This window comes from Ostrea edulis, chromosome 4, assembly GCF_947568905.1.
Source record: "Ostrea edulis chromosome 4, xbOstEdul1.1, whole genome shotgun sequence".
NCBI classification, from domain to species: Eukaryota; Metazoa; Mollusca; class Bivalvia; order Ostreida; family Ostreidae; genus Ostrea; species Ostrea edulis.
The window spans coordinates 46786300-46807914 of NC_079167.1; the positions used below are offsets into that span (position 1 = coordinate 46786300).

A 21615-nucleotide genomic window follows, 5' to 3' on the forward strand; every position below is an offset into this window, starting at 1 on the left:
GTCATGAAGGTACTTGACACATCGTATCATGGTGATACACTCATGTGTCAAATATGGTATGCCTATGTCAAAGAACAAAGAAGTTATGGTCCGAACATGAATCCATTGTAAAAACCTTTAATTTTGACCTTGATGTCAAGGTCATATAGAGGTCATGAAGGTAGATAACACATCATCTCATGATGATACACTCATGCGTCAAATATGGTATGCCTATGTCAAAGAACAAAGAAGTTATGGCCCGGACACGAATCCATTGTAAAAAACCTTTAATTTTGACCTTGAGGTCAAGGGTCAAGGTCATATAGAGGTCATGAAGGTACTTGACACATCGTCTCATCATGGTGATCTACTTGTGTGCCAAATATGGTATGCCTAAGTCAAAGAACAAAGAAGTTATGACCCGGACACGAATCTGCACAGACAGACAGACAGACGGACGGACGGACAGACAGACAGACTGATTCCTATATACCCCCCAGAACTTTGTTCGGGGGCTATAATTAAGGGTTAGGCAAATATGGAGTCCTGTACATATCAGAGGTTGGATCGGGCGCCTAGGAGGAAGTGTCGACCGGTCACATCTGCCGTGAGCCTTACATCTTGATCAATTAAACGCACAGGTGCTTGTGTACAGGACTTTAGGCCCCATTCCCCCTCCTTGTATTTTTTAATAGTATTTCGGGAGTGTTTTTGATAAAATATTAATATTTAGTATTTTTAGTTAAATGGAATTCACAAATTTCGCAAAGAAACCGGCTTTTTTTTTTTAATAATGCCATATCATCGATCATAAGAGATGAACAAGGTGTGCAATTTAGCCGGAGACATTTTGAAAAAATCTGCACTTCGCTGAGAAATGGTATCGAAAGAGCAACTACCGACTGAAAAGAACAGTCATTCTAAATATATTGATGATTATTGGATCAAATGCATCGCAATTTGGTGCGCAGTAACTTCATGCCGTTTAATAGCATCGTTTTTATCTCATCACCCATAACGAACGGAGGGTGTGATGTTCATATATTTATGTCGCAGCCCACTATTTCTAGAACGCTAGAACCCGAGACGAGGTTTCCGCATGCCATCAGCTGCACGAAAAAGTAAGAGAATACCGAGAGTAGTAAAACGACACTAGTTTCTTGTGTACAAACGACGGGGTAAGTTTAGGCCTATACATGGAAAATTGGGGCAATTTCTCTTTGGTGTCCTGAGCGTCAGAAAATACCAAGGAAAATGAAAATTGACAATGGTCGTTTAGATGTGGATATAAAAGAAAAATTTAAATTCCCATGTCTGGAAAAATTATTGGAAACATGTCTAAATATCTTATCATTGTAGACTCTTCATTATCATGATTTTCAGTAAATGATGCATAGTTATAAAGCTTTCTCTTAATATTCAACATGAACAGAATATCAAGAAATAAAATTATTTTTTCAATTCCCTCTTTTATATTGAGCAATTTTAACTTTAAAAAAATAGTGGTTTCAACTTTGTGTATACATAATGAAGATTACATGAATCGACAGAGGTGCATATAGAATGTGAGTGTGATTGATTCGGCACAATGAGTACCGGTAGTGTAAAAGTCTGATTGAGTCAGGTATTATAGAAAATTATTTCACCATTATGAATTTAAAAGGCAATGAAAGCATTTAATCAATTTATTCTGCAGAGGAAAACTAAATTGACATTTTATTCACTACATGTATTTTTTTTTCTAATTTCCATTGTTTCACGCGAGGTACACATATGCTCTATCTGTCAACCAGCTGACACTTGCTGCTTAACTTGGCCACGGACCACAGCGAAAGTGGATTTTAAAGATGTGTGTTTAAAAAAAACTGAAATTTCTATGGCGTGTGGTTTGATTTTTTAAAAGCTTATGACAAGTTTCTTGAAAACAACTAAATATTTTTTATAGGTATTTGATTTAATTTACATCTGAAAGTTTGAACTGCATAACTGGTTGTTTCCATACTAAAATTATTAAAATGAATTTACTGTGGAGCTCAGAAGTTTTATCATTAAAGCGGACAAGGAATGCAGCCACTCAAACTGCACAATGTTTTCGGTTCGCTTCAATTTGACGCGGACACAAATCAGTTCACAAGTGCTACTATCATCGCCGATCGATTGATTTCCCGATTGTGGACATGTGTGTACATGTATAGATATCTTTGAATTTGAAAGGTCCACACAACTGCTATAGAATACACAGAAACCGCAATTTCAAAGATGCAGACATTTATCTAGGGCAACACTAAAGCGTGGACTTTCAGTCCACAGGACCCCGTGTGTTTTTGACCTGTACTGTATTTTGATCGTTGATATTCTGTCTGCGCGTAGGAATTTTTAAAGTGTGAAATATCGCTGTTGACATTAAATTGTATTTCTAGTGATATTTTGGTCGTTTTTCAATTTACAGACCGATGGTAGAAAAGTCAATTTTACAGAAATTATGCATTTAAACATGTAATACGTAAACGGATTACAAACTATTTGCTACTAGCGCTGAGTATTACATCTGTTTGTAAAGAAGTGCTAATTAAGGTCCACTCCACTTTGAGCCGAGTGACTGCAAAGAGGAGTTGATAAAATCAACTCCCAAAAATTAATGACAAAATTAAGGCATAACACAAAGTGTTAATCAAATGAACATTCAAAGAATCCTTGGTAGAAGATATAAAATCAACATTCTGTGACTTTAATCATTCACTCATGTCACTGGGAAAGCAAGATCTTTTTAAATTGTAATTTTTGCGAAGATAAAAATATCGGGGCGGGTCCTTCTTCGAGGGGCGGGCGGGGATGATAATCTATCAATTAATTTTAATTGGCCTAATTACTTATAAGAGCTGTCGTTCTTTTCCTAATAAATAAGACTATATGCATGAAATAACATGGTTTGGGGGATAAACATGCAGTATTTTCCAACTTCTTACACTGCCTCTAAGCTGCTTCTCTTTCATTAACTGTCTGGATTGTGTTATCAGAGCCATCCTCTCATGAACAGGAATCTCAAAGAAAATATCATGGATGTCCAGCAAAGCCGCCTGCAGCTGTCAATAGAGAAAAAGAAGGAAAAAAAGATCAGTATATACCAAAGTAAAATTTCAATCTTTAAACTCCGTGAAAAAATCAAGGGGACTACCAAGGAAAATAATAATAATAACTAGACACTTATTGCAGAGCAATAAGAAGGTCTTTCGTTTTCTATGACAACTCAATCCCAATTGTGACAAACTGGAAGTTTCGAGTGTGTATCATTTTTCATTTCTGAGAAAATGACAATATAATATCTCATATTTTCAACACTTTATCTGGACCGGAAATGACGGAGATCCACATTAATTGACATAATTACCTTCATACACATTCACAGATCTATCATCTCTGTAAGTTTTAAATCTCTAATTTTACTCATCATTCGAAAAATAAGTAATTAATGGCTAATTTGGTCAACACAATATTTCACGACTGGAAGTGATTTTCATTTCAACAGTCTGAACTCTTCTTCCTCTAAACAGTGTCTACAACATATATAAGAATTTTATCTATATGCACAATGTGACAGAAAAACTGGAAATTGTCTAATTTTTCACAATTTCCGATGTAGACCGGAAGTAACGGACAAACAACTTCCGTCCGATTTCTGCTGAGATAAGATCTTGACTGGGATAATTCAATTAGTGAAGAACAACTGTACATGAAAGGAATAAGCATCTAAATTCTTAAAGATAGAGCAATTGACAAATAAGAGATATGATTTAACAATTTTAAATAACTCCCGGGTTTTTTTCATTCACTTCTGGTCTCTCGGAAATCCATAAAACGACTGAAAATTCTACATCAAGTGTGCAAGAAACTTCCCTGAAAATGTCAATGAAAAATACTAAATTCTTCGACAATTTCCGACAGTCTATGCGAAAGACATCGGACCGTCGGACCTGACCGATGTGTAGTGCCTCAGGTCCGATGCATCATTTTTTACACTGGACCGGAATGTCCGATGTCTCAGTGTCTGGCTTTGAGCTTTACTATTTTGATGCGGAGTCATTTAAGTGTTTGTTATAAGTATAAAAAAAAAATAGCACACAAATCCAAATACGTAAATGAATGTGATTAAAACCGTATGGACTGTCTAAAGTATTATACGGGAGGGATCCCTGGTATAGTATTACTAGTATAATAAATAAGATTCCCTTGGTTTTTCATTTTCATGTGTTTCACTTTTTTACATTAGGTTTTTCGGTCTGACAAAATTTGGTTTAATTGGTCCGGTGTGTTCATTGATTACACAGGACCGAATGTCCTGTGTGGTCCAAGAAACTTTCGCATAGACTGCTTCCGATGGAAATGATATGACTTAAAACATTCTATTAGACAATGGGATGAATTGAGCATTAAAAACGAAAAAAATTAAAACTTTCATATATATTTAAGCTACGAACGACGGAACATAATTGAAATACATATACATTGTATCACATCTACAAGTCACCATTTAACATCCCTGAAAGTTTCAAGATTCTATCTTTGACCATTTATGAGAAAACGCCTTGACAAAATCTCTTTTAAACAAGAGGCCGATGGGCCACATCGCTCACCTGAGTCACTTAATTTTAGTTCATATTTAAAGATTTTTCCTGTATATTCACATGTAAAACTTTGATCCCTATTGTGACCCCAACCTACTCCCGGGAACCATGATTTTTTCAAAATTGAATCTGGACTAGGTCAGGAAGCCTTCATGTGAATGTAAACTTTTCTGGCCAAGTGACTTTTCATCAGAAGATTTTTAATGATTTTCCCTATATATTTGTATGTAAAAATTCATCCCCTATTGTCGCCTCGCCTCATCTTAACCTTGGGGGCCATGATTTTAACAAACTTGAATCTGCACTATGTCAGGAAGGAGAAATATGAGGACAAAGAAAGAACAATTTTTCAACGTTTTTCTTAATAAACCGGAAGTTGCTGTTTTACCTCCGATAAATATATATATCCCATTTTCTGGAACTACAAAACAGACCTTATCCTACCCTGTAAGTTTTGTTTAAAACACATAACTTTAAATTTTAACATTTTATTTCTTCACTTCCGCTGATGACCTGAAGTGAAGGCCGAAAAAATGATATGCGTATGTTACACCTTCAAGTTGAGATCTATCATCCCTGAAAGTTTCAAGACTCAATCTTAAACCGTTTATGAGAAAATGCTCTGACAAAATCTCTTTTAAACAAGATGTGTTTGTGAAACACAAATGCCCCCGATAATGGTCAATTCCAAAGAGGCCAATGTCACAAGGACAAATATCTTGGTACCAGTAGAAAGATCTTGTCACAAGAAATGCTCATGTGTAATATGAAAGCTCTAATATTTACCATTTAGAAGTTATGACCAATGTCAATTTTTTTTTAAAGTAGGTGAAATGTCAAGGTCAAAAGGTTTAGTACCCATGGAAAGGTCTTGTCACAAGGAATACTCATGTGAAATATCAAAGCTCTAGCACTTACTGTTTAAAGGTTACTAGCAAGGTTAAAGTTTCAGACAGTATGACAGAATTACAAAATGACAGATAGGACAAAAACAATATGCCCCCCCCCCCCCAATCTTTGATCTCAGGGGCATAAAAATGGAAATCGGACATATCTCACAAGCGGAAGTGAATTTCAAAAAAAAATTTCAACAGGTCTCCAGAGAGAATTAATGTTAAGGAGGTACTCTACATCATTATAATGGCTGACTTCCTTTTAAAACATGGAACATGGGTTTTAAATTTTTTTCAGATTGCTTTCTACTAAAACTGCATTTTTTGACTATAAATCAAGTAAATTTCACAGTTTTCAATTTCAAAATGTTGTACATATCCTCCACTTTCATCCATTTCTCTGGTGTAGCATACCTCCTTAATAAGATATGTGAAATCATATCAAACACTTGATTTGTAAGCGAGATATATGAGGACAAAGAAAGAACAATTTTCAACGTTTTTCTCAATAAACCGGAAGTTACTGTTTAACTTCCGGTAAGTATCACATTTTCTAAAACTACAAAAGAGACCTTATTTTACCATGCAAGTTTTGTTTCAAACGCATAATTTTGAAATTTGACGTTTTCTTTGCTCACTTCCAGTGACGACCGGAAGTGACGGTTGACATGGTTTACCCCCTAAAGTTCTTTTGGTACCTGAGATCTATTATCCCTGAAAGTTTCAAGACTCGATCTTAAACCGTTTATGAGAAAAAGCCTGGACAAAATCTCTTTAAAAACAGAAATTGGAGATATCTCCAGCATGGAAGTAAATTTTGAAAAAATACTTAACGCTACTCTAGAGATTGATAATTTCAATAATATATGTGAAAATCAAAAAAAAAACTTGATTTATAAGTGTGATATATGCATGGGGACAAAGAAAGACTAATTTTTCAATGTTTTTCTCAAAAAACTGTAAGTTGCTGTTTTAACTTCCGGTAAGTATCATATTTTCTGAAACTACAAAAGAGACCTTATTTTACCATGCAAGTTTCGATTCAAATGCTTAATTTTGAAATTTGACGTTTTCTTTGTTCACTTCCGGTGACGAACGGAAGTGACGGTTGACATGCTAAACCCCCTAAAGTTCTTCTAGTACCCGAGATCTATTATCCCTGAAAATTTGGAGATTCTACCTTTTACCGTTGCTGAGAAAAAAGGAGGACAAAATCTCTTTTCAAAAAACGAAAATCGGCCCAATTTCGCGAAGGCAAGTGATTTTCAAAAAAATGAAAAAACGTATATCGAGACCATTCCTTGATACGTCTACCTTGAAAATTTCAAGAAAATCCATCCAGCAGTCTCTCAGAAATCTTCCGGACAAAAATGGAGGAAAAAATAATAGTAATAAAAAATAATGATAACTAGACACGATCTCGTTGCGAGCAACGAGTAGGTCTTCCGTCCGATTTGTTGATGCACTCGGAGTTAAAAAAAAAAAAAAAAAAAAAGACAAATGAGTCCCAATTTAGTTTCCGACTTTAAGACACTTTAGATATAATAAATTTTTCATATCATAAGCTTCTGAAGCAAAGTTGCGGTGAAATTCGTTTGAAATTCGACTCTCCAGGCGAGCCATAAGGCCCGCGGGCCTATTTCTTGATGTCATTTGTTAGCCCTCTATAGACTCAACAACTTTAGTTCTATATGTCTTTACAAAATATTTACCTGTAAAAAGTTATTGAGATCGACCGATATCGACAAAAAATCGACTCTACAGGCGAGCCATTAGGACCATAGGCCTATTTCTTGATATCAATCGATAGATCTCGATAAACTGAACAACTTTTGTTCAATATGTCCTTACAAAATATTTACCAGTTACAAGTTTTTGAAATCGACTGATATCAACAAAAATCGACTCTACAGGCGAGCCATGAGGCCCACAGACCCATTTTTTGATATTGATCGATAGGTTATGACACATTGAACAACTTTTGTTCAATAATGCTTTTCAAAAAATATGTCGTTTTAAAGATATGAGGCGTCAAATATTTACGATTTTGGCCCTTAAAATCTCTAATTACGTAACATGTGACCTACTTTTTGATTTGATAAGATCAAGCTCGTTGAGATGAACATTTCCGCTTCTACAACTTATTATAAAATATTAATAGTTTCTGAGATATTCTCAAAAACATTTGGACCCTTCTGAACCCCTAATTTAAAGGGCCAGCCCGTTTTGCTTGATATCGTAAGAAAGGCCTTGTCATTTTAAACATTTTTTGCTCAACAAGTATTTAGAAATTCTTTACCGTTCTCGAGTTATCTCTACAAGAAATATTTAGGGGCCAAACTGTAGCTCCCTAACGGGGCCACATAGGGTAAAAACGAAATGTACATATTGTTTAGATTATCATTCTGAACAACTTTTGTTCAATAATGCTTTTCAAAATATTTGTCGTTTTCAAGATATGAGGCGTCAATTATTTATGATTTTGGCCCTTAAAATCCCTTATTACGTAACATATGACCTACTTTTTGATTTGATAAGAACAAGCTCATTTAGATGAACATTTCCGCTTCAATGACTTATTACAAAATATTAATAGTTTCTGAGATATTCTCATAAACCTTTGGACCCTTCTGGGCCCCTAATTTAAAGGGTCAGCCCCTTTTGCTTGATATCGTAAGAAAGGTCATGACATTTCAAACATTTTTTGTTCAACAAGTATTTAGAAATTCTTTACCGTTCTCGAGTTATTTCTAGAAGTAATTTTTAGGGGCCAAACTGTAGCTCCCTAACGGGGCCACATAGGGTAAAAACGAAATATGCATATTGTTCAGATCATCATTCTGAACAACTTTTGTTCTTTATTGCTTTTCAAAATATTTGTCGTTTTCGAGATACAAGGGGTAAAAAATTTATGGTTTTGGCCCTTAAAATCCCTTATGACGTAACATATGACCTAAATTTTTATATGAATAGATTTGGATTGTTGAGATGAACATTTTTTGTTCTTTGACTTATACCAAAATATTAACGATTTTTGAGATATTTGATCTAGACTTTGAGCCCTTCTAGATCCCTAATTGAAGGGGCTAGCCCCTAAATCTTGATATTTTCGAAAAGATCTCGTAAATGTGCACAACTTTTGTTCTACATGTCTTAACAAAATATTTGCAAGAAAAAAGATATTGGAGATCAAAGGTCAAAAATCGCCGAAATCGGCGAACAATTTTGGCATCCATTTTTTCGGGTCCAGGCGAGCGTTTAGGCAAATCGCCTCCGGTAAAATCGAATCCCCCACAAATCTTCTAAAATGTTTACTCTATCTTGTGTAGAAATTTCAAGACTCTAGCTTCAAAACTAACGGAGGAGATGTGTGGACAACAAGGCCCTTCAAAAAGTCACTAAAAGAGAGATAACTCCTGACCGGAAGTGACGTCAAGCACGAAATTTTGCAAGCAAAGTCTCGTCACCAAAAGACATCTTTCCTGAAAATTTCGTGAAAATCGATCGAGAAATGGCTGAAAAAAACGCGTGTACTACCAAGGAAAATAATAATAATAATAATAATAATAATAAAAAAAATAATAATAATAATGAAGAAGAAGAACGCGAACAATAATAGTAAGGTCTTCCGCAGGAGACGGAAGACCTTAATAATAAACCGAGCAATCAGTATAAGGTCTTCCGTCTAAAACGGAAGACCTTAATAAGAGATGTTTGTAAAACATGCATGCCCCCCATGGTGCAAAATTGAAAAGAGTTATACACATGCATTATTTGATTGATAGTAGTATCACCAATTCAAAATATTGAGCAGACAATATCTTCCTATGTCAGGAGTGGATTGACTATGTGACCTAAAAATCATTAGGGGTCATCTACTCCTTAGCTTGTACCAGTGTACCAAGTTTGGTGTTAATCAAACAAATAATTTTTAAAATATAGGAGACAATATATTACTATCTCCAGTTCAACCACTGACCTTTGACCATGTGACCTCAAAATCAATAGGGGTCATCTTCTCCTGAATATGTAAATGTATACTATAAGTTTGATGTCTGTTAAAGGGACTGGTTCATGATTTTTGATCAAAAAAAATAATTCATTTTTGATGGTAAACATTAAAAATACAAGAGGCCCATGGGCCACATTGCTCACCGGAGGCACCTTGGCTCATATTTAAAGATTTTTCCTATATATTTGGATGTAAAACTTTGATCCCAATTGTGGCCCCAACCTACTCCCGGGGGCCATGATTCTTTCAAAATTGAATCTGGACTATGTCAGAAAGCTTTCATGTGAATGTAAACTTTTCTGGCCCAGTGATTTTTCAGAAGATTTTTAATGATTTTCCCTATCTATTTGTATGCAAAACTTTGATCCCCCTTGTGGCCCCATCCTACTCCTGGGGGCCATGATTTTAACAAACTTGAATCTGCATTATGTCAGGAAGCTTTCATGTAAATCTCGATCAGCTTTTCTGGCTCAGTGGTTCTTGAGAAGAAGATTTTTAAAAAATTTTCCTATATATTTATATGTAAAAATTTGATCCCCTATTGTCCCCATCATACCCCCGGGGGCCATGATTTGAACAAACTTGAATCTGCACTATATCATGAAGCTTTCAAATAAATCTCAGCTTTTCTGGCTCAGTGGTTCTTGAGAAGAAGATTTTTAAATGACCCCACCCTATTTTGCATTTTTGTGATTATCTCCCCTTTGAAAGGGACATGGCCCTTCATTTGAACAAACTTGAAAGCCCTTCACCCAAGGATGCTTTTGGCCAAGTTTGTTTGAAATTGGCCCAGTGGTTCTGGAAAAGAAGTCGAAAATGTAAAAAGTTTACAGACGGACATGCAGACGGACAAACAACGGGCAACAGGCGATCAGAAAAGCTCACTTGAGCTTTTAGCTCAGGTGAGCTAATAACTCATTTAATATTGACAGCCAAAATTTTGACCTTCTGAATGCAAGAATAAAAGCAATATTTTATACAAACAAACAAGTGAAATATTGATTTTGTAATATAAAGCATCTTAATTTTGCATAGGCACAAATTTTAACTTTTAGATGACACATTTACCCCAAAAATGCTTGAAATGTGAAAGATATAATAAACTTACATCGATATCCATTAATTCTTTTGAAAATTTTGTAAAACAATAACATACCGCAATCTTTGTTTACAAAACAAATAATAAACTCTCTAAAATGAGCTTCTGTGATAATGTATAACCTTAATTTTGATGTGAACTCTTTTAAACACATCAGACAGTAGATTTTGATCATTAAAAGAGAAACAGAAAATTTCCGAAAATTTATGATTTATGTCTCCCTTGCCCCAAAGATGCTCCACACCAGATTTGAAAAGAATTCAAATGGTAGTTATCAAGAAGTTTGAAGTGTTCAATAATTGTTGACTGACAACAACGGATGCTGACAATTGCAAAAGTTAAGTCACCCGAGTTTACTCAGTTGACCTAAAAAAGAAGAAAATAGTTTAACATGCACATGTAATGAAAATATTGAAACAAATTTTCTTTACCAGTTTTTAGGTTTGTGATTTACCTGAGCTATAATCCTGTCTAGCAAATCACTGTCCTGATGAGAGAACATTCCCCTCTTGATTGGAGTCTCTGACTGAAAACTGCATGCAAACTGCTTTGTGTCCTATAATCATACAGAAAACAATTACAATAGGTGTACATTTTTACATGTTGTATACTATACTTCCCCTTTATCAGTGATCATACAGAAGAGGCCCATGGGTCACATTGCTTACCTGAGTCACCTTTGGAATTGTCAAAGTCGAGATTTAAGACAAGTATGGTATAGAATAGGTACATGTAATGCGCGAGGGAATAAAAGGGGGGGGGGGGGTTAACGAAAATATGCACATGTATATAGAACATGTATTTAAAAATAACGACAGATAATTATAAATGTTTCCACATTTCTTCTAAAAACAGTAAGAGACGGTGATAATTCTACATCTAATGGTACCTCATTAGATACATGTACGTCTGAGTATTGAAGAGCGTTTTTGAACAGAATTGTTCGATGTTTTGGTAGACAAAGATTATAATTGAATTCAGTATGCAGGGAATAGGAATCATGAGTTTGAAAAAAAAAATCTTGTAGATATTCAGAGCCCATACATGTACCGCCATTAAAAGTTTTGTACAATAGAATACACGTAATTACTTCACATTTAACCATCCTTAGTATAACTTTTCAAACAAGGGTTTTGATGGCTATATGGTCATGATTGATTTGAGCACACATTATTTTTAAATAGGTTTGATTATGATATCTCTATAATGTTATTGAAAAGAATTTTTGTATATGTGTAATTATATCAACAAATTCTTAAAAATTATTCAAAGCATTTTAAACTAGTTCTAATTGTAACGGGAACCATTACATATGTTCCCCAAACTTCCCCCAATTAAAAAGTGATGTCCTTGTGAATCTATAGCAAAAAATCATTTTATTTTAGCCTTTAATTACATGTAGTACGTTCAATATGGTCATTTCAGTACCAAGCAATGAAAGAAAGTGTTGCACGTGCATACACGCGCACATAGTTCCGCATTTTTGTTGATGTCGTTCAACAGGCATTTGTATCATATACCCATAGTATGATTTTCATAATGTTTCCACCAAAAATAAGAAAGTTATAGTGATTTTAAAATCGTCCAATCAGAATTCAGCAGACGTGCATGCATGTGCTGAGCAGTAATTCTAACCACAACAATTTCTAAGGAGTACCACGACACATCTAAATCCCTCATATCAATAGAATTTCATGAAAAACTAAAACGTTATCGTCCTTTAAAAATTGAACATTTGAAAAACGTTGCACGCGCATGCGCGTGTGCGATGGCATTTTTTGTTACACCAATATATAGATACACATATTGTCTACATATGCTGTGAATATCATCTCATTCCCTTCATATATAAGATAGTTACAAACGTTTTAGTATTATCCAATCAAAATGAAGCGCACGTGCATGCGCGTGCAAATTGGTAATTTTGACCATGCAAATCAGTTAAGGGTCACAATATCTACCTATGATATGAATATCAAGTCATTTCAATGAACAACAAAAAAGTTAGACTGATTCCAAAGTTAGTATACAAATTTTGTAATGCACGTGCACGCGCATGCGTGCGCGTGCAGGCAAAATAACTATTATTTTTTATATCTACAAATGATATACTACCATCCTATTTAGGTTTCATATCGATCCCTTTAATATTCTGATTTTCCATTTTTTGTACCAAAATTGCAGTGCACGTGCGCGCGCGTGCATGCATGTGCAGACAAAATGACTATCACTATGCACATCTACAAATGCTATACTATCATCCTGGAAAGTTTCATATCGATCCCTTTTGTAGTTTCTGAGTTTGCCATGGCAACAAGAAGGTCTTCCGTTATTTCCGTGTCCAGTATATAACCTTAAATTCTTCATTTGTTATAAAGTGGGAAAAAAATATTCCAGTAATCTCGGGGATTGAACCCGGGTCGCCCGCATTAAAATCCACCACGCTAACCATTAGGCTAGCGAGGACCTCGCTTCAAAATTAAAATTACGAATATCTAGAGTTTGGTTTGATCAATTTAAAAACAAATATCATATTCAGCATTCTATAAAGAGTCTCTATTTATCTTACCTTTATCAAAGAAAAACATTAAAAAACAAAAAAGTTGAAAAAATCCATTCTTTAAATTCGCTTCCGGTAGCGACCAGAAGTGATGACGACGTATGAAATAGTGCTCACACAAATCTATAAGTCATGTTCTATCATCTCTAATAAGTCTCCAGTTCATATCTTTAGCCCTTCCTGTAGATCATCCGCGGACAAAGTTCCATTTGAAAATCAGGAAATTGTCCATAACTTGGAACCAAAATGGAACTTTCCCATTTTTTTTTGTGATAAACAACTTTCATAATATAATGCATTTTTCCTGAAAGTTTCACTGAAAACCACTGTATAGTTTTCGAGAAAAATTTGGTCAAAAAAATAATAATAATAATAACTAGACACTCATTACTAGTAATGAGTAGGTCTTCCGTTAGACCACTTCCGGTAAAGTGCTTTCTATTCCTACGAAAACCATTTAAATGTATCAGAAAATGTGCCTTAACAATGAATGAGAAATGTATTATCGAATTTTTTACTTTTTTCTCGTAACTTCCGGTGACGACCGGAAGTACTATTCAGACGCGTTTTCCTATAAATGACAGTGACTCTTTACTCTCTATATTCCCTGAAAATTTCACGTCTCTATCTGAAAGAGTTCTCAACAAAAAGAAGTAGACTAAAGAAAGAAAAAGTAGTAGGTTACTACCGACCGGAAGTCAATTTTGAGAAACAAAATTATCAAAACTTTAGAAGTTGATACTTTTATTAAGACATGTGAAAATCATATGAAAGACTTCAAATATAAGCGAGATTTATGGGGACAAAGAGACGAAAAGTAAAAAGGTATTTTATCAAGAAACCGGAAGTAGTCGTTTTGACTACCGACAGAGTCAATATTCTTTTGACACTTTGAACGAGAGTTAATAAAGTAGTATAGGTTTCAATTTAAAAGAAAAAGTTTGAAATTTGCGATTCTTTCCATCACTTCCGGTGACGACAGGAAGTGACGGTCGACATGTTCAACCCCCTACTGCACGCTTACAAACGGAGATTGATCATCCCTGAATATTTGATGAACCTATATTTTACCTTTTCCAAGAAAAATGCTGGACAAAATTCCTTTTCAGAAACAGAAAATCGGCCATATTTTCCAACCGGAAGTGAATATTGTAAAAACAAAAATAATTATAGCAAGGTCATTTCATAAGACATTATTCCTGAAAATTTCAAAAAAATATATCCAGCCATCACTCGAAGAAATCGGAAAATCGACATTTTTTCAAATACTTCCGGTATAGACCGGAAGTGATGGACAAAAAAATTGAATGTATGTGTACAATGAACTAATGTTAGTTGATCAACTCTACAAGTTTCAAGCGTCTATCTATATTCATTATTGAGAAACTGAAAAAACAAGGTTTGAATATGTCCACCCCATATCTCACGACCGGAAGTGAATTTTACAAAAATATTTAAATATACTCTAGACATTTATAGTGTCTGTAACATATGTAAAATTCAAATTCTTAACTTGTTTTATGACCGAGATTTATGGCACTGAAAAATGAGAGAATGAATAGTCTTTCTTTGATATAACCGGAAGTTGAAGATTCAACTTCCGGTGGGGTCAACAATTTTTTGAGAATTAGAACGAGACCTAGTAAATCGATATAGGTTTCAATTTGAAAGAAAAAAGTTTGAAATTTATGATTCATTTAATCACTTCCGGTGACGACCGGAAGTGACGGCCGACATTCTTAACCCCCTACTGCACGCCTACAAAGTGAGATCTATTAACTCTGAAAATTTGATGACTCTATCTTTTACCGTTTCTAAAAAAAGCGCTGGGCAACGAAAACAGCTAATAAGCCATATTTGCCGACCGGAAGTGAATTTTACAAAAATATTTGACGTTACTCTAGACATTTATAGTGACTATAATATATGTAAAACTCAACTCATTAACTAGTTTCATGACCGAGATTTATGGCACTGAAAAATGAATGAATGATTGGTCTTTCCTTGATATAACCGGAAGTTGGGGATTCAACTTCCGGTGGGGTCAACATTTTTTGAGAATTAGAACGAGACCTAGTAAACCGATATAGGTTTCAATTTGAAAGAAAAAAGTTTGAAATTTATGATTTATTTAATCACTTCCGGTGACGACCGGAAGTGACGGCGACAAAAGATATTACGTGCATGCACCATAGAGAAAATAAATCTATCATCCCTGAAAGTTTCATTCGATTATCTTTAGTGGTTTTCAAGTTTACCCCCGGACAAAGTTTCTTTCAAAAACCGGTAAATCGGACGTATCTCATGACCGGAAGTGAATTTTGAAAAAATGAAAAAAATGCCTCGAGGTACCATCGTTCTCTATAACCTGTGAAAGTTTCAGGAAAATCCATCCAACGGTCTCGGAGACGAAAGGGAAAAAAAAAAATAATAATAACTAGACACGATCTCGTTGCGAGCAACGAGTAGGTCTTCCGTCCGATTTGTTGATGCACTCGGAGTTAAAAAAAAAAAAAAAGACAAATGAGTCCCAATTTAGTTTCCGACTTTAAGACACTGTAGATATAATCATTTTTTCATATCATAAGCTTCTGAAGCAAAGTTGCGGTGAAATTCGTTTGAAATTCGACTCTCCAGGCGAGCCATAAGGCCCGCGGGCCTATTTCTTGATGTCATTTGTTAGCCCTCTATAGACTCAACAACTTTAGTTCTATATGTCTTTACAAAATATTTACCTGTAAAAAGTTATTGAGATCGACCGATATCGACAAAAAATCGACTCTACAGGCGAGCCATTAGGACCATAGGCCTATTTCTTGATATCAATCGATAGATCTCGATAAACTGAACAACTTTTGTTCAATATGTCCTTACAAAATATTTACCAGTTACAAGTTTTTGAAATCGACTGATATCGACAAAAATCGACTCTACAGGCGAGTCATGAAGCCCACAGACCCATTTTTTGATATTGATCGATAGGTTATGACACATTGAACAACTTTTGTTCAATAATGCTTTTCAAAAAATATGTCGTTTTAAAGATATGAGGCGTCAAATATTTACGATTTTGGCCCTTAAAATCTCTAATTACGTAACATATGACCTACTTTTTGATTTGATAAGATCGAGCTCGTTGAGATGAACATTTCCGCTTCTACAACTTATTATAAAATATTAATAGTTTCTGAGATATTCTCAAAAACATTTGGACCCTTCTGAACCCCTAATTTAAAGGGCCAGCCCGTTTTGCTTGATATCATAAGAAAGGCCTTGTCATTTTAAACATTTTTTGCTCAACAAGTATTTAGAAATTCTTTACCGTTCTCGAGTTATCTCTACAAGAAATATTTAGGGGCCAAACTGTAGCTCCCTAACGGGGCCACATAGGGAAAAAACAAAATGTACATATTGTTTAGATTATCATTCTGAACAACTTTTGTTCAATAATGCTTTTCAAAATATTTGTCGTTTTCAAGATATGAGGCGTCAATTATTTATGATTTTGGCCCTTAAAATCCCTTATTACGTAACATATGACCTACTTTTTGATTTGATAAGAACAAGCTCGTTTAGATGAACATTTCCGCTTCAATGACTTATTACAAAATATTAATAGTTTCTGAGATATTCTCATAAACCTTTGGACCCTTCTGGGCCCCTAATTTAAAGGATCAGCCCCTTTTGCTTGATATCGTAAGGAAGGTCATGACATTTCAAACATTTTTTGTCCAACAAGTATTTAGAAATTCTTTACCGGTCTCGAGTTATTTCTAGAAGTAATTTTTAGGGGCCAAACTGTAGCTCCCTAACAGGGCCACATAGGGTAAAAACGAAATATGCATATTGTTCAGATCATCATTCTGAACAACTTTTGTTCTTTATTGCTTTTCAAAATATTTGTCGTTTTCGAGATACAAGGGGTAAAACATTTATGGTTTTGGCCCTTAAAATCCCTTATGACGTAACATATGACCTAAATTTTTATCTGAATAGATTTGGATTGTTGAGATGAACATTTTTTGTTCTTTGACTTATACCAAAATATTAACGATTTTTGAGATATTTGATCTAGACTTTGAGCCCTTCTAGATCCCTAATTGAAGGGGCTAGCCCCTAAATCTTGATATTTTCGAAAAGATCTCGTAAATGTGCACAACTTTTGTTCTACATGTCTTAACAAAATATTTGCAAGAAAAAAGATATTGGAGATCAAAGGTCAAAAATCGCCGAAATCGGCGAACAATTTTGGCATCCATTTTTTCGGGTCCAGGCGAGCGTTTAGGCAAATCGCCTCCGGTAAAATCGAATCCCCCACAAATCTTCTAAAATGTTTACTCTATCTTGTGTAGAAATTTCAAGACTCTAGCTTCAAAACTAACGGAGGAGATGTGTGGACAACAAGGCCCTTCAAAAAGTCACTCAAAGAGAGATAACTCCTGACCGGAAATGACGTCAAGCACGAAATTTTGCAAGCAAAGTCTCGTCACCAAAAGACATCTTTCCTGAAAATTTCGTGAAAATCGATCGAGAAATGGCTGAGAAAAACGCGTGTACTACCAAGGAAAATAATAATAATAATAATAATAATAAAAATAATAATAATAATGAAGAAGAAGAACGCGAACAATAATAGTAAGGTCTTCCGCAGGAGACGGAAGACCTTAACTAGAAATGATCTCGTTGCGAGCAACGAATAGGTCTTCCGTCCAATTTCTGACGAGATGGGATCTTAACTGGAAGAATTCAATTAGTGAAGAACGACTATACATGAAAGAAATAAACACGTACATGTAAGACATGATTTATCAATTATAAACAATTTCGGTTTTATTTTATTCACTTTAGAGTATATCAGGAGTCCATAAAACGATTAAAAATCCCAAATGGACAGTGTTGGAACCCACACTAAAACTTTCCAAAAAAAATACTGAGTTTTTGAACCACTTCCGGTTTCTAACCACCAACTTCCGGTAGAATGGTATGACTTGTTACACTCTATCAAATAATGTTATGAGCATTAGAATTTTAAAAAAATGAAAAATTACATATTTTTATGGTACTTCCAGTGGATGACGGAAGTGACGGCAACAAAATTGAAACACGTATGTCACATTTACAAGACACCACCTAACATTTCTGAAAGTTTCAAGACCCAATCTTTGATTATTTATGAGAAAACGCCATCAGAAAAAAAAACCCGGAAATCGTAGATATTTAACGAACGGAAGTGAATTTTAAAAAAAACAATTAACTATACTCTAAAGATGGAGGATGTCATTTACATATGTTAAAATCATATGAAACACTTGATTTAAAAGCGAGAGATATGATAGCAAAGAAAGAACAATTTTTGAAAGTTTTTCTTTAAAAACCGGAAGTTGTTGTTTAAACTTCCATTAAGTGTTACATTTTCTGAAACTCCAAAAGACACTTACTTATTCCATGCACATTTTGTTTCAAAAGCATAAAGTTGATATTTAACGTTTCTTTTGTTCACTTCCGGTGACGGCCGGAAGTGTCGGATGACAATGATGAACCTTATTACAAAGTTAAAGGTCACTATATATCATCCCCGAAAGTTTCCAGACTCATTCGTTAAGGGTTTATAAGAAAACACCCGGACAAAATGTCATTTGAAAAACAGAAATTCGGCCGTAACTTGCGACCGGAAGTGAATTTTGAAATAATGTTCTCTTGAGATGGATAATGTCAATAATATCTGTAAATATCGTATTAAAAGATTGATAAATAAGCGAGATATACGAGGACAAAGAAAGACGAATTTTTCGAAGTTTTTCTCTAAAAACCGGAAGTTCCTGGTTAAACTTCCGGTAAGTCTAACATTTTCTGAAACTCCAAAAGACACGTAATTATTTCAAGCACACATTTTGTTTGAAAAGTAAATTTATTTGACGTTTCTTTCGTTCACTTTCGGTGGCGGCCGGAAGTGACGGATAGCAATGATAAACCTTTATTACAGAGTTACATGTCACTATCTATCATTCCTGAAAGTATAAAGACTCAGTTGTTAATCCTTTAGGAGAAAACACTCGAACAAAATGTTATTTGAAAAACGAAAATTCGGCCGTAACTTGAGACCGGAAGAGAATTTTGAAATAGTATTAAAGAGTTCTACAGAGATGGCTAATGTCAATAATATCTTGAAACATCGTATTAAAATGTTGATAACTAAGCGAGATGTACGAGGACAAAAAAAGACCAATTTTTTGAAGTTTTTCTCTTAAAACCGGAAGTTGCTGATTAAACTTCCGGTAAGTCTAATATTTTCTAAAACGCCGAAAGAGACCTAATTAATCTATGCAAGTTTTGTTTCAAAAGCATTAGTTTGAAATATTACGTTTCTTTTGTTCACTTCCGGTGACGGCCGGAAGTGACGGATGGCAATGATAATACCCTATTACACAGCTACAAGTCATAATCTATTATCCCTGAAAGTTTGAAGACTCAATCGTTAACCGTTTATCAGTAAACGCCCGGACAAAATATCATTTGAAAAACAGAAATTCGGCCGTAACTTGTGACCGGAAGTGAATTTTGAAATAGTGTTACAGGGTTCTCTTAACATGGATAATGTCAATAATATCTGTAAATATCGTATGAAAAGTTTGATAAATAAACGAGATATACGAGGACAAAGAAAGACCATTTTTTCAAAGTTTTTCACTAAAAACCGGAAGTTGCTGGTTAAACTTCCGGTAAGTCTAACATTTTCTGAAACGTCGAAAGATATCTAATTAATCTATGCAAGTTTTGTTTCAAAAGCATTAGTTTGAAATTTGACGTTTCTTTTATTCACTTCCGTTGACGGCCGGAAGTGACGGATTGCAATGATAATACACTATTGCACAGCTACAAGTCACCATCTATCATCCCTGAAAGTTTGAAGACCCAATTTTTAACCGTTTATGAGAAAACGCCCGGACAAAATGTCATTTGAAAAATGGAAATTCGGCCGTAACTTGCGACCGGAAGTGATTTTGCCAAAACTAAAAAAATTGTTCTAGAAAATCCTATTTCACATTTTTCCTGAAAGTTTCATGAAAATCTATTGAGCCATTTTTGAGAAATCGCGTGCACAAAATCGGTAAGAAAAAGAACAATAATAATAATAGAGGAAAAGAAACATAAGAATCACTATAAGGTCTTCCGTTGAGACGGAAGACCTTAACTAAACACTCATTACTAGTAATGAGAAGGTCTTCCGTTTGAACACTTCCGGTACACAGCTTTCTGTTCTTACAAGAATCATTCAAATATATCAGAAAATGTGCCTTTTCAAGACATGAGAGGTGTATTAATGAAGTTTTCACCCAGTTCTCGTAACTTCCGGTGACGGCCGGAAGTAATATTTAGATGTGTTTTCCCATAAACCACAGCGACTCTCCATTGTCTATATTCCCTGAAAGTTTCACATCTCTATTTGAAAGAGATCTCAAGAAAAAGAAGCAGACTAAAGAAAGAAAAAGTAGTGGCTTACTACTGACCGGAAGTGAATTTTGAAAAATAAAATTGTCTAAACTCTAGATGTTGATACTGTTCTTAAAATATTTGAAAATCATTTCAAAGACTTGAAATATAAACGAGATTTATGGGGGGCACAAAGACGAAAAGTATAAGAGTATTTTATCGAGAAACCGGAAGTAGTCGTTTTGACTACCGACGGGGTCAACATTCTTTGAATACTCTGAAAGAGACTTAATAAACTAGTGTAGGTTTCAATTTAAAAGAAAAGGTTTGAAATTAGTGATTCTTTCAATCACTTCCGGTTACGACCGGAAGTGATAACGAAAAACAAATTAATGTGCATGCACTATACAATCGGGAGATTTATAATACCTGAAAGTTTCATTTGTTCCTCTTTAGTCGTTTTTGAGATTACCCCCAGACAAGATGATTTTTTGAAAAATGGAAATCGGACATATCTTACGAACGGAAGTAGATTTTGTAAAAATGAAAGATCGTGTCTACAATTCTCTATCATCTTCATAAATGGCAAGAAAATCCATTCATCCATCTCTGAGAAAAAGTGTTGAAAAAATTTGAATATAGTAAATTTTTCAACCACTTCCTGTTGAAACCGGAAGTGACGTACACGCATATACAAAATATGTTTAAGATGGACTATTGCTAATCTATAACCCCTGCAAGTTTCAAGTGTATATCTATACTCGTTCGGGAGTTATCAGGGAAACAAAGTCTGAGTTTGTCCACACCATATCTAACGACCGGAAGTGAATTTTACAAAAATATTTGACGCTACTATAGACATTTAGAGTGACTATAATATATGTAAAACTCAACTCATTAACTTGTTTCATGATCGAGATTTATGGCACTGAAAAATGAGAGAATGAATAGTCTTTCTTTGATATAACCGGAAGTTGGAGATTCAACTTCTGGTGGGGTCAACATTTTTTGAGAAT

General features: G+C 34.7%; 1 protein-coding gene across 5 annotated transcripts in view; it reads right to left on the reverse strand.

Moving 5' to 3' along the window:
• The window catches only part of LOC125670995 (uncharacterized), a 180054-nt gene that overhangs the window by 40712 nt on the left and 117727 nt on the right, over positions 1–21615 (reverse strand). For all 5 annotated transcript variants that reach the window (XM_056162783.1, XM_056162780.1, XM_056162784.1 and 2 more), the window contains 2 exons: positions 11063–11164; positions 2949–3065 (listed from right to left, as the gene is read on the reverse strand). In XM_056162783.1, the coding sequence (XP_056018758.1) occupies positions 2949–3065; positions 11063–11164 (219 nt within the window). The remainder of the gene's footprint in view (positions 1–2948; positions 3066–11062; positions 11165–21615) is intronic.